The following is an 11,769-nucleotide window of genomic DNA, read 5'->3' as shown; positions in this document are numbered from 1 at the left end:
GTTTGGGTTTCATAAGGAATGCATACATATGCACACGCACACACACACACACATACAGGTGTGTGTGTCTGTGTATGTGTTGCGATCTATTGTATCATTCGTATAAATCATTTACTTCTAAGGGAACGAGAACAAGTGCCAAAGCCGCACGAAAACCAAATATTTTGCTTGTTGGAAGACTTGAAACAGGTCTAAAGGAATATAGTGAAAAGTATGCAAATTGATTGTATTGAAAGTATACAATAAATGTAACTCTATATATAGTATATATATATAAAACTATTCACAAAACGAAAAAATTAATTATAAAAAAGTAAAAGTAAACGAGTCGAATATTATTTTTAAAAGAAATCACAAATTGCGTTCATGTCTATATGTATATATATATATATATATATATATATATATATATATATATATATTTATATATATGATACTTACTACAAAGCAGCACAGAGACAACGTTAGTTAGAGCTATGAATATAAATATATAAAAAATAATATAAAAAAAATATATATATATAAATATAGAAATTTAGACTTAGAGCTCGAACGCTAAACGAACTTAGTCGCATATATCGGATATATATGTATATACATATATTTATGTATGTATGTATGTATGTGTATGCATGTGTATATAGTATAGCTATGCACATGTATATGCTTAGTGTTTAAATAATATAACAAAATATACTAATGCAAAAAAGAAAAAAAAATAAAAAAAAATATATATATATATATATTAAAAATTAATAAAAAAAACATATATACAGTCGATAAAAATAGAAAAAAAAAACAAATTTTGAATTGATGAAAGCAGCGCGATTTGCATATTTGCATATATATGAGGTATATATATGTATATATATATATAACATATATATAGATAAATATATATATATATATGTTTGTGTTTTTTGAATTGTCTGAATATCAGCTATAACTAAATTTTTTCTATGCAAAACGTAGTTGACAAATTACATGAATATTATAAAATATATATACATATATGTATGTATGTATATAACGTATATATATATATATACACTAAAATATTGAATGACTTTTTTTTTGTGGCATGCAACAAGAGAGAACAAAATATGTATTCATTAATAAATTAAGCAACAAATATATTATATATATATATATAAATAAATATATATATGTATATATATATATATATATATATATATATATATGTATATATATATATATATATATATATACAAAGATAACATTAACAAGTTATATATACAAAACAAAAACAGAAACAAAAACGAAAAATAAAAAAAGAAATTTAAAAATATGACTGAGCCAAGGACTCAAAAATAAATTTTAAACACAAACAAAATTATATTACAAAACAAAAAGAAAACAAGAAAAGAAAAAAATAAATTACAAAAATTCGTTTTTATTTACAAACAGAGACGTATTCCGTGGGTGACAGCGAGAAAGTTGATTTTAGCTGCGGCTGGCAGCAAGCCCTTCAGTGATAAGACACGGCTCAATGGGAGAGGGAGATAAGGCATAGGATGAAGGGTATGCGACTAGCAGTTATCCTGGGTTGAGTTGAGTATCGATTGTTCTTCTCTAGCCTTATCGATTTAAAATGATTTAAAAAGTATCGGTTTATTATATTTATAATTATCGATAAATGATTTGTATTCCATTTGTCCTATTAAGTGAATTACAAATGTTATCGATTATTATATTTTAAGTTTGTCATTGATTATCGAGTATATATCATCTTTTATTTTAAGAGCTATCGATTTTTTGTTTTTCGATATTGATCGGATTTCGATTACTATCGATTTGCATATACAATTTTAGTACAAACAAATTAAAATTTCTATTTTTATCGATTTACTATATATCGATAATTATTAGCTATCGAATTTTTATCGTTTAGTCCTTAGACTAAAAACTACTGTAATGTTGCATTATGGAACTTTCAGGTGTAATTATCGGTTTTCGATCTATCGATTTGCGTATTGCTATATTTATCGATATCCAATGTACGATAATACTTAATTTCATATTTCGATAAGTATTAATTGGTATGCATCGATTATTATCTATATGTTGATTAGTCTTCAATAATGTGAAGTAAGCGCAAAGAAAAGCACATTTTACAGGGTATACGAGAAGGCTGTTATGCCCCAAAGCTAAGCAAGAGTTGGCAGCTGTGCGCTGGGCTGGAACTGCCAACTTGTTGTCTGTCGATTGATACGGACATCGAGTAGTGATATATATATTTGATTTAGGTTGCGATTTAGTCTGTCGCTCGACGTACAGCGAGTCGCATCGATCCATTTGAAATCCAACCATGAGCTGCCCCTATGCTGGCAACGGGTGAGCATCAAACTCTTTCCATAGCCAACAAGAGGCAAGCATCACTCACACACACTCTGAGCTCACCCACAGCAACGAGCATGACGATGCCGCCGTACCACTGTCCAATGAGGTGGGCAAGATCTATGGAGAATATCTGATGCTGGACAAGCTGCTCGACGCACAGTGCATGCTCTCCATGGAGGATAAGAGGCCGGTGCACGATGAGCATCTCTTTATCATAACGCATCAGGGTGAGTAGAACTGTCCATCTCTCTCTCTCTCTCCCTCTCACTCTGCCTATTTATTGGTATCTCTATCTCTGATCTTGGTTGCAGCCTATGAGCTGTGGTTTAAGCAAATCATTTTTGAGTTCGATTCCATACGCGACATGCTCAACGCAGAGGTCATCGATGAGACCAAAACATTGGAAATTGTTAAACGCTTAAATCGCATCGTACTCATACTTAAGGTAAGTGATCTTAGCTTGATATTGTGATATGTATATGTATGGGGTGTGAGATGATCTATCATTTAGAGATGCATAGCAAGCAGTTTCTATATCAACTCACAGATCTTGATTGAATTTCACTTGCTCGCTGAAATCTCCCTAATAACACTCTTTCTAATATCAAATTAATATTCATTTTATGAAATCAATTTCCATTTCCATTTGATCTTCACTCCTTCACTTTTACTAAAGTGATCTCAAGTTTTACTTAGTCACCTGCAAAATTCTCTCTATCCATCTGCAGTATTTCAAAAGTTTCTTCAATTTTCCTTTCGTCAATCTATCTCGAAGATCATATCAAAGCTCTTTTGTTAAATCATATCTGGCAAACAAATATAACTTGTAATGATGAGCTACTCGACATTAAATCTTATTGTGTTTGCCTATATATGTTCAAAGGATTGCTATAATTGATACAAAGATTGCTATAATTGTAATAGTCTATCTGTATATAGATCTCACACTTTGCTAGTGATGTTTGTCATTCTTTATTGTACATTGTTTACTGATCATTGTTTACTGATCATTGTTCATCGTTCATTATCTTTTTTCATTATATATTCATTATTCATTATTCATTATTCATTATTCATTATTCATTATTCATTATTCATTATTCATTATTCATTATTCATTATTCATTATTCATTATTCATTATTCATTATTCATTATTCATTATTCATTATTCATTATTCATTATTCATTATTCATTATTCATTATTCATTATTCATTATTCATTATTCATTATTCATTATTCATTATTCATTATTCATTATTCATTATTCATTATTCATTATTCATTATTCATTATTCATTATTCATTATTCATTATTCATTATTCATTATTCATTATTCATTATTCATTATTCATTATTCATTATTCATTATTCATTATTCATTATTCATTATTCATTATTCATTATTCATTATTCATTATTCATTATTCATTATTCATTATTCATTATTCATTATTCATTATTCATTATTCATTATTCATTATTCATTATTCATTATTCATTATTCATTATTCATTATTCATTATTCATTATTCATTATTCATTATTCATTATTCATTATTCATTATTCATTATTCATTATTCATTATTCATTATTCATTATTCATTATTCATTATTCATTATTCATTATTCATTATTCATTATTCATTATTCATTATTCATTATTCATTATTCATTATTCATTATTCATTATTCATTATTCATTATTCATTATTCATTATTCATTATTCATTATTCATTATTCATTATTCATTATTCATTATTCATTATTCATTATTCATTATTCATTATTCATTATTCATTATTCATTATTCATTATTCATTATTCATTATTCATTATTCATTATTCATTATTCATTATTCATTATTCATTATTCATTATTCATTATTCATTATTCATTATTCATTATTCATTATTCATTATTCATTATTCATTATTCATTATTCATTATTCATTATTCATTATTCATTATTCATTATTCATTATTCATTATTCATTATTCATTATTCATTATTCATTATTCATTATTCATTATTCATTATTCATTATTCATTATTCATTATGATCTTCCTTTGCTGTTAGTTTCGTGGCGATCTTTACAAGCGACTTCACAACTGTCGTATCACAGTTCTCTGTAGTATTCCTTAACGCTCTTCAGTGTTCGCATAGATCAATGAGCCATCTCAAAGACCTTATTGTCCTACTACAATTGCTGTAGTTCCTAAGATGTTTCCCTTAAATTCCAATCGCGCTTTTGGCTTCGTACAGATTTTATAATATTTTCTTGATATTCGTTTCATACCCTGGCAGCTGCTGGTCGACCAGGTGCCCATATTGGAGACAATGACGCCTTTGGATTTCATGGACTTTCGCAAGTATCTGGCGCCCGCCTCTGGCTTTCAATCGCTGCAATTTCGACTGATCGAGAACAAGTTGGGCGTGCTGACCGATCAGCGTGTGAAATATAATCAGAAGTACACGGATGTGTTTGGGAATGATAAGCAGGCGTTGCATGCCATACGCCAGTCAGAGGATGCACCATCGCTGTTGACGCTGGTGCAGCGTTGGCTGGAGCGGACGCCGGGCCTGGAGGAGGATGGCTTTAACTTTTGGGCCAAGTTCCAGCAAAGTGTCGATCAGTTTCTGGCCGCCCAGGTGCACAGCGCTATGCAGGAGCCGGTGGAGCGGGCGAAAAACTATCGCCTCATGGATATTGAGAAGAGACGTGAAGTGTATCGCTCCATTTTCGATCCGGCGGTGCACGAGGCGCTGGTGAAGCGCGGCGATCGTCGCTTCAGCCATCGTGCGCTTCAGGGCGCCATCATGATCACATTCTACAGGGACGAGCCACGCTTCAGTCAGCCCCATCAGCTGTTGACTCTGCTCATGGACATTGACTCGCTGATCACGAAATGGCGCTGTAAGTGAATGCTAGCTGCCTCTCACTCTCACTGTCATTCCCCGTCTCTTTCGCTCTGGATTGATCGCATTTCACTTTTACTTTCGTCACTTAGATAATCATGTTATCATGGTGCAACGCATGATCGGATCCCAGCAGCTGGGCACTGGCGGCTCATCCGGCTATCAATATCTACGCTCCACACTCAGGTGCGTATTCCCAGGTAGCTGTCACCTGATCCACGATCATTGATCGTCTGCTCGTTTTACTTTCAGCGATCGGTACAAAGTATTCCTGGACCTGTTCAACTTGTCTACGTTCCTAATACCACGCGAGGCCATTCCCCCTCTGGACGAAACAATACGCAAAAAGCTCATCCACAAAAGTGTCTGAAGAGCCTTGCTTCTATTTTTTTCTTACCTGAGTTATGTGCATGATCACTCTAACAATAATAAAAAATTAGAATAAATTCAAATATTTTGTGATATTTTCTTTTATCTATTTTTGGGCATCCGACATATCTTCAGGGAGGAAGGAAAAATTGACATAAAGTTCTAGAGTGCGAAACATTTATACAATTAGCTATACTCAGATATATATATATATATATATATATATATATATATATATATATATAGATCAGATGTGATTATAAATACAAGTCTAAATGTATGCAACACTCTTGAAGCTAGTTTGAAGAGGCGAGAAGAGAGAAGACAAGAGAAGAGTTGAGAAGTGTACTAGAAAGATCAAGAGCAGAAGCAAAAGCAAGAAGAAGAAGAAGAAGGAAGTAGAAAGGAGGAGGAAGGAGAGGGAGAAGGAGAAGGAGAAGGAGAAGGAGAAGGAGAAGGAGAAGAGAAGGAGAAGGAGAAGGAGAAGGAGAAGGAGAGGGAAGGAGGAGAAGGAGAAGGAGAAGGAGAAGGAGAAGGAATCCTTCTCCTCTCCTTCTACTTCTCCTTCTCCTTCTCCTTCTCCTTCTCCTTCCCTTCTCCTTCTCCTTCTCCTTGCTCCTTCTCCTTCTCCTTCTCCTTCCTTCTCCTTCTCTTCTCCTTCTCCTTCTCTTCTCCTTCTCCTTCTCCTTCTCCTTCTCCTTCTCCTTCCCTCTCTCTATGCACTGCGCCTCGCAGTATACCATAATCCTAGATCGGCGACTTGTCCATCGCATGAGCCTCTGAGAATTATTAGCCAAGCTCAAGGAGAAGAGAAGGAGAAGGAGAAGGAGAAGGAGAAGGAGAAGGAGAAGGAGAAGGAGAAGGAGAAGGAAAAAGAGAAGAAGAAAAAGAAGAAAGAAAAAAAGAAAGAGAAAAAAAGTAAATGAAAAGATAAGAAATGAAAAAAACAGAAAAGAGGAAACGAGAAAGCGAAGAGAAGAAACGTAAAGAGAAGAGAAAGAAATATAAGAATTAATAATTCTGGAAAGCAAATGAAAACTTGATAAAGCCATAAATACCAAACTTCAAACACATACAGGCATTATCTATCCAATTACCTTACCCAACGGATGTGTACGTAATGAGAGTGCCTATATAGATACGTTCACAAATATATATGTATATAGAATACATATATAATGTATGCTTAACCTTTCCCAATGGCCTTTTTTCTATTTAAAATTGATAAGCGTTCCACAGTTTCAAGTTTTCAGTTTTTGTTATTTGTTAGAAATGAGCTCAAAGCAAACAACATCTGAAACGCTTGAAGTAAAAGCGATCTAATGGAAGGAGCACGACGAGGCGATACCCTTGACAGAAGCAGTATGAAGACCTAGGTGCATGAAGTCAAAGCTTTCGCAATCTCAAGAGAATCAAGATTCGAAATCGATATTTATCGAAAGGATATGATATGATTTGATATGATTAACTCCCTCTGATGTTTGCAGTATCAAGTTTATAGCTGCTGCAGTAGCCGACCTACATAAGTCGACTCAGCTCTTCATGCTGAACATATTTATATATATCAATATATGTTCGATGATATCGAAGATGCTATGAATAATCGATATACCTCGCTTTCAGATTCGACAACAAACATCGAGAGTGCAATTTATAATTGTGACGACTCGAAACGGAATTGGGGTCGTCCGCCTGCCCCTGCGAGTTGCCCCGATTCCCCAAGAGTCTGGCTGGATTGTGCGAAGGAGAGAGCGAGAGAGAGAGGGAGGGAGAGAGCCAAAGTGTTAGCTAAGCTCTAAGAGACAGCATTTTGTTTATTAGCGTTTTATGTAAGCAATCAAATCAAATCAAATGCAATCAAATCAAATCAAATCTACAAATTCCTTTTTCGTTTTTCAACATTTTTTCCCCGGTTACAATTAAAGCGCATTATTAAGCTCTGCATATAGCATAATTGCGGCACATTCTCAAAATAAAAAAAAGCTAAATGAATCCACAGTCCTCAACCCCCTTGACTGGCGGTCCACAACTCTCACAAGTTCAAATGAATTTAGGCATCGGCAAATCCTCAGCTGCAACGACTTGACAATGCGCTGCAGCTGAATCAGAAGTGAACCCTAAACATGCCTATTCGTCGGTTATTTATGAAAATCGGAACGGACATCTACGTCACATTCGAAACGGTTATTTTCAAATCAATTGAAAATGAGCTAGAAAAGTAGACATTGGTCGAATCGGTTATTTTTGACAGGCGCATCGCACTTTAGTATACACGTGTATACTTAGAGAAACGCTGTGAATCGGTTATTTTGAAAAGTCGAACTGGAAAAGGAAACGGTAATTTTTGAAAATTGAATCGGTTATTTTGTGATCATTTGTAATTATATAAAATATAAAGAAACAGTTGAAATCGGTTTGAAATTATTGAAACGGGCGCGTTTTAGACTTGGCATAACATAACTTATTTGTATCATTAATAAATATTCTATTTTCTACAAAATTATACAAAATTGCAGTGCTTAAATCGCGTTCGGAGCTTGCTTTGAGTTACAGGTTTCAATGTGGTCAAGAAACCTGTTTGGATCTGCAAATAGAGCAGAGCGCTAATCAGCTTTATAGCTATTATATATAAATGCAAATATGTACACATATATATGTGTATATACAAATACATATATGTTGTCTTTGTTCTCTGGAGGCACAGACTCTGCCCAGGCCAAAGCCCTTTAGCTTCTCTGCCGAGAATTAAAGGGCTTTGGGCTCTAGTTGCGTGTGAGTGGTAAAGCCTTTAGCTTTAGAAAGCAAACGCAAAATTTGCAAACGCCAGACAAAAGCTGTTTGCTATGCATAATGTGCAGCCGAAGCACTTTAACTAAAATACCTTAAGCGAATCGAGGTAGCGCAGTGGCTTAAACCCACGCTAAATGTTGTGCGACAGCAGCTACATCAGCTCATTAATATAAGTAAGAGTGCACCAGTTAAGTGTGCCTGACTAGAAGATGCCCTAGAACTAGACAGCCGAGGCGATAGCTCAACGATCAGACGGATGGCTTGGTAGAGTATGACAAACCGAGAGGCGAGCAGGCGTCAAGCTTAATGGATGCAAAGCATTGGTGAAGGATAAACAGAAAAACAAAACGGAAAAAGGCAAATAGACAGACAGAGAATGACGGAGAAACGGATAGAGCCAGACACACGGATGAAACTGATAGAAAGAGAGAGCAAATAATGCAGGATGGTGAAAAAGGGAGGGAGAAATGTAACGGAAGAAAGAGAGAAGCTGAAAGAGCGAGCGAGAAATTTAGAGAGGTAGAAAGAAAGAGAGAGAGAAATAGATGGTATACATATGGGCAAATTGAAAGATGTACTGATGAAGGGAGATGCAGAAAGGGAAAGAGACAAAAAGGCAAACTGAGAGAGTAAAAACCAGACAAAATACTAGACATAACAGATAAATGCACACATATAGATAGAGACAAAGAAGTTGTTTTTACGCAGATTGAGCATATAGAAAATATATCGATGGATCGACTGTTGCAAGCGAAGCCACAAAGCCTATAAGCCAGACAGCGCCATAATTACAGGGTATTCAGAAAGTCAAAGTAAAAATAAAAGCAACAACAACACAACCGAGATGAGGCGGATGTCCGTGTGTGTGTGTGTGTGTGTGTGTGTGTGTGTGTTCCGCAACGCTGAGCCGCTGGAAGTCGTGTCTCTGGTGTTAGGTCTCAGTCGTGCGCTGAATCTCTGACCAGTTGGTTGTGTTCGCAAAGCAAGGTGATAAAAATCGAGTAACAAGCAAAAGAAAACAATAAAAACAAGAAGCAGCAACAAAATGCGTTACCTGGCATTGAGCGCGCTGTTTGTTTGCGCTGTGATCGCCAGCCAAAGCCAAATTGCAGGTAAGTAAATCGCCAAGAGTCAAGATGTAGGCCATATGTGGCTGACGAATTTCCCAATTTACCGTCCTTTGTCCATCGAGCAGCTGGCTATAAGAGCGAGATCGAGATAACTCCGGAGCCCGATGTGGAGGTGACTACCAAGAAGTCTGGCTGGTTCGGCGGCTTCAAAAAGTTCTTTGGCAGCGGCAGCAACAGTGAAACAACGACGACAACGACCACAGTGCGACCCACAACGAGCACCACCAGAGCAGCTGTTGCGGTGACGCCAGCGCAGAAGCCGCCGCCATTGGTCATCTCGCATGCACCGCTAATGCCGCTGGGGCCACGTCCCGATACGCCCAGCTCATCGCCATTTGGTGCTTCATCAGCTCATGGGCCACAGTGGCCAGCGGCCAATGGCGGGCAGCAGCCGCAGCAGCAGCAGCATAATGTGGGTGGCACGACGCCGGCAGGCGTACCAGCCGGCCGTTTGGGTGGTGGAGGCGCCTCAACAGCTGCCAATTTGCCGCCCGGCTTTGCGCCGTATCGCCCACAGAAGCCGCAGCCCAGCGGCTTCGATTTGAGCTACTCGGGCGGTGGTGCGGGTGGTGCCGCTGCCGGTGGCGGTCCTGCGCCACATCCCGGCTTTGGCTTGGCGCCATTAACCAGCAGCACCACTACAACAACAACGACAACCACAACAACCACCACGGCGCGACCACGCACCAATGGGCAGCCAGGTGGCATCGATTTGCGCTTTGGCAGCTCAACGACAACCACCGTGAGGCCTGGCCAGCATAAGGATGAGTATCCCAGTTTGCCTGGGCCACGACGTCCCTCGATTAAGGAAGATTTTCCAGCATTGCCCACGCCACGTGCGCCAGGCTCACCGACTCCAGGTACACCAACCTCTCCCTCAGCCTGGCAGGTGCCGTTGCCGACGCCCGTGCATCCAGCTGTGCCAGCTGTCAAGCCAGGTGCTGGCGTTACGCCTACGACACCAGCTGGCAGTGGCAGCAGCACCACAGCTGGTGGCAGCTCGACTCATGGCTCCTCTGGTGTCTCCTTTGTGCCACACACGCCTGGCTCGACGACAACCGTGCGTCCGGGCTTCCAATCCGCCGGCAATTCGTTGGCCACCGACGATGAGATACGTCAGCTAACCGAACAGCTCTATGCCAAGGAGTCGAACAGTCAGCTGAGTGAGATTACGGTTAACATACAAGGACGCACACGTTCCATTGATAGCGGCGACGAGGCGCCACAGCCGTAAGTTGAAAGTCAGCTCAGCTTAGCTCATTTTTGAATTTCCTTGTCCCTTGACAGTCTGTTGAGCGTAAATGCCAAAGCCTTGGAGCCTTCGACCATAGCCAAGATGCGTTTGCTGTTCAACAACTATGAGCAGGATACGCTGGTCAACGAGCATGTGACGGCCAACGAGCGCAAGGAGGAGAATGAGTTCCTCGATGCGGTTATGGCCACCAGTGTGATGCGCCAGGCCATGTTGTTTTTGCAGCAGAAGGGTCTGGTGACGCCCGATCCGAAAACGCATCGGGATCTCGTCAAGGAGCTGTGGTTCACACAGTATTCACGCGGTCAGGGCAAGATTGGTAGCTCCGGCTTTGAGCATGTGTTCGTCCATGAGGTGAAGAACGGCACCATCATCGGCTTTCACAATTGGGTCTATGTTAACGAGGAGGAGCAGGCCGGTCGCTTCGACTACAAGGGTTATATGAAGGAGCAGGACATAGGCACGGTATGTGTTAACGTTTCCCATTCTACCGTCAGCTGTTTTGCAATTTTCTTTTATTTCCTTTGCAGAAGGGCAAAATTCTGAAAGTTCGATTCACGCATCAGGGTTTCAATAAACCCGTGGATACCATGTTCGTTGGCACCTCGCCGGAGCTAGAGCTGGCCCTGTACACTGTCTGCTTCCAGTTGCGCCCGGATCGCACCTGTCCCGTGTCGCTGGGCAACAGCAAGTTCGGCATTGTCACCTATTCGTGGCGCTACAGAGGCAAGAGCCTCATTGGCAGCGCCTATCCTGAGATTTGAGCCCTGCAATGCAGCTCGCAACAACTTTTTTTTTTTGTCTCGCTTTCTACTGCAATCGTATGCTATACTTTTTTTCCTTCTCTGTATAATAAAGACAAATAAATATAAAATGGATCTTCTTTTTGGAGAGATGATTTAAGAATTTGAAATGCGAGTTAAATGGCTGAGCGCTGCACA

General features: G+C 38.5%; 2 protein-coding genes across 2 annotated transcripts; both read left to right on the top strand.

Annotated features, from left to right (window-relative positions):
- Positions 1-2,273: 2,273 nt before the first annotated feature.
- On the top strand, positions 2,274-5,690 carry LOC111593447 (tryptophan 2,3-dioxygenase). The gene is made up of 6 exons (XM_023306202.2): positions 2,274-2,355; positions 2,428-2,588; positions 2,673-2,806; positions 4,676-5,285; positions 5,380-5,473; positions 5,540-5,690. The coding sequence occupies exons 1-6, from the start codon at positions 2,330-2,332 to the stop codon at positions 5,655-5,657; spliced, it is 1,143 nt and encodes a 380-aa protein (XP_023161970.2). The 5' UTR covers positions 2,274-2,329; the 3' UTR covers positions 5,658-5,690.
- Positions 5,691-9,375: 3,685 nt separating this feature from the next.
- On the top strand, positions 9,376-11,634 carry LOC111593423 (poly(U)-specific endoribonuclease homolog). Its single transcript, XM_023306167.2, has 4 exons — positions 9,376-9,558; positions 9,642-10,806; positions 10,864-11,293; positions 11,359-11,634. The coding sequence occupies exons 1-4, from the start codon at positions 9,492-9,494 to the stop codon at positions 11,590-11,592; spliced, it is 1,896 nt and encodes a 631-aa protein (XP_023161935.2). The 5' UTR covers positions 9,376-9,491; the 3' UTR covers positions 11,593-11,634.
- The last annotated feature ends 135 nt before the right edge of the window (positions 11,635-11,769 follow it).

Source organism: Drosophila hydei, unplaced genomic scaffold, assembly GCF_003285905.1.
Source record: "Drosophila hydei strain 15085-1641.00,03,60 unplaced genomic scaffold, DhydRS2 tig00000237-arrow-arrow-pilon, whole genome shotgun sequence".
Lineage (NCBI taxonomy): Eukaryota > Metazoa > Arthropoda > Insecta > Diptera > Drosophilidae > Drosophila > Drosophila hydei.
Note: the sequence above shows the minus strand (reverse complement) of the source record. Positions and strands in the feature narration are given on the sequence as shown.

Excerpts from the sequence above, each read along its gene's own strand:
- LOC111593447 (XM_023306202.2), top strand. The coding sequence starts at position 2,330 with ATGAGCTGCCCCTATGCTGGCAACGG. Across the intron at positions 2,356-2,427 it reads TGCCCCTATGCTGGCAACGG|CAACGAGCATGACGATGCCG; the intron begins GTGAGCATCAAA and ends GCTCACCCACAG. Across the intron at positions 5,286-5,379 it reads GCTGATCACGAAATGGCGCT|ATAATCATGTTATCATGGTG; the intron begins GTAAGTGAATGC and ends TTCGTCACTTAG.
- LOC111593423 (XM_023306167.2), top strand. The coding sequence starts at position 9,492 with ATGCGTTACCTGGCATTGAGCGCGCTGTTTGTTTGCGCTGTGATCGCC. Across the intron at positions 9,559-9,641 it reads CAGCCAAAGCCAAATTGCAG|CTGGCTATAAGAGCGAGATC; the intron begins GTAAGTAAATCG and ends TCCATCGAGCAG. Across the intron at positions 11,294-11,358 it reads AGGAGCAGGACATAGGCACG|AAGGGCAAAATTCTGAAAGT; the intron begins GTATGTGTTAAC and ends TTTCCTTTGCAG.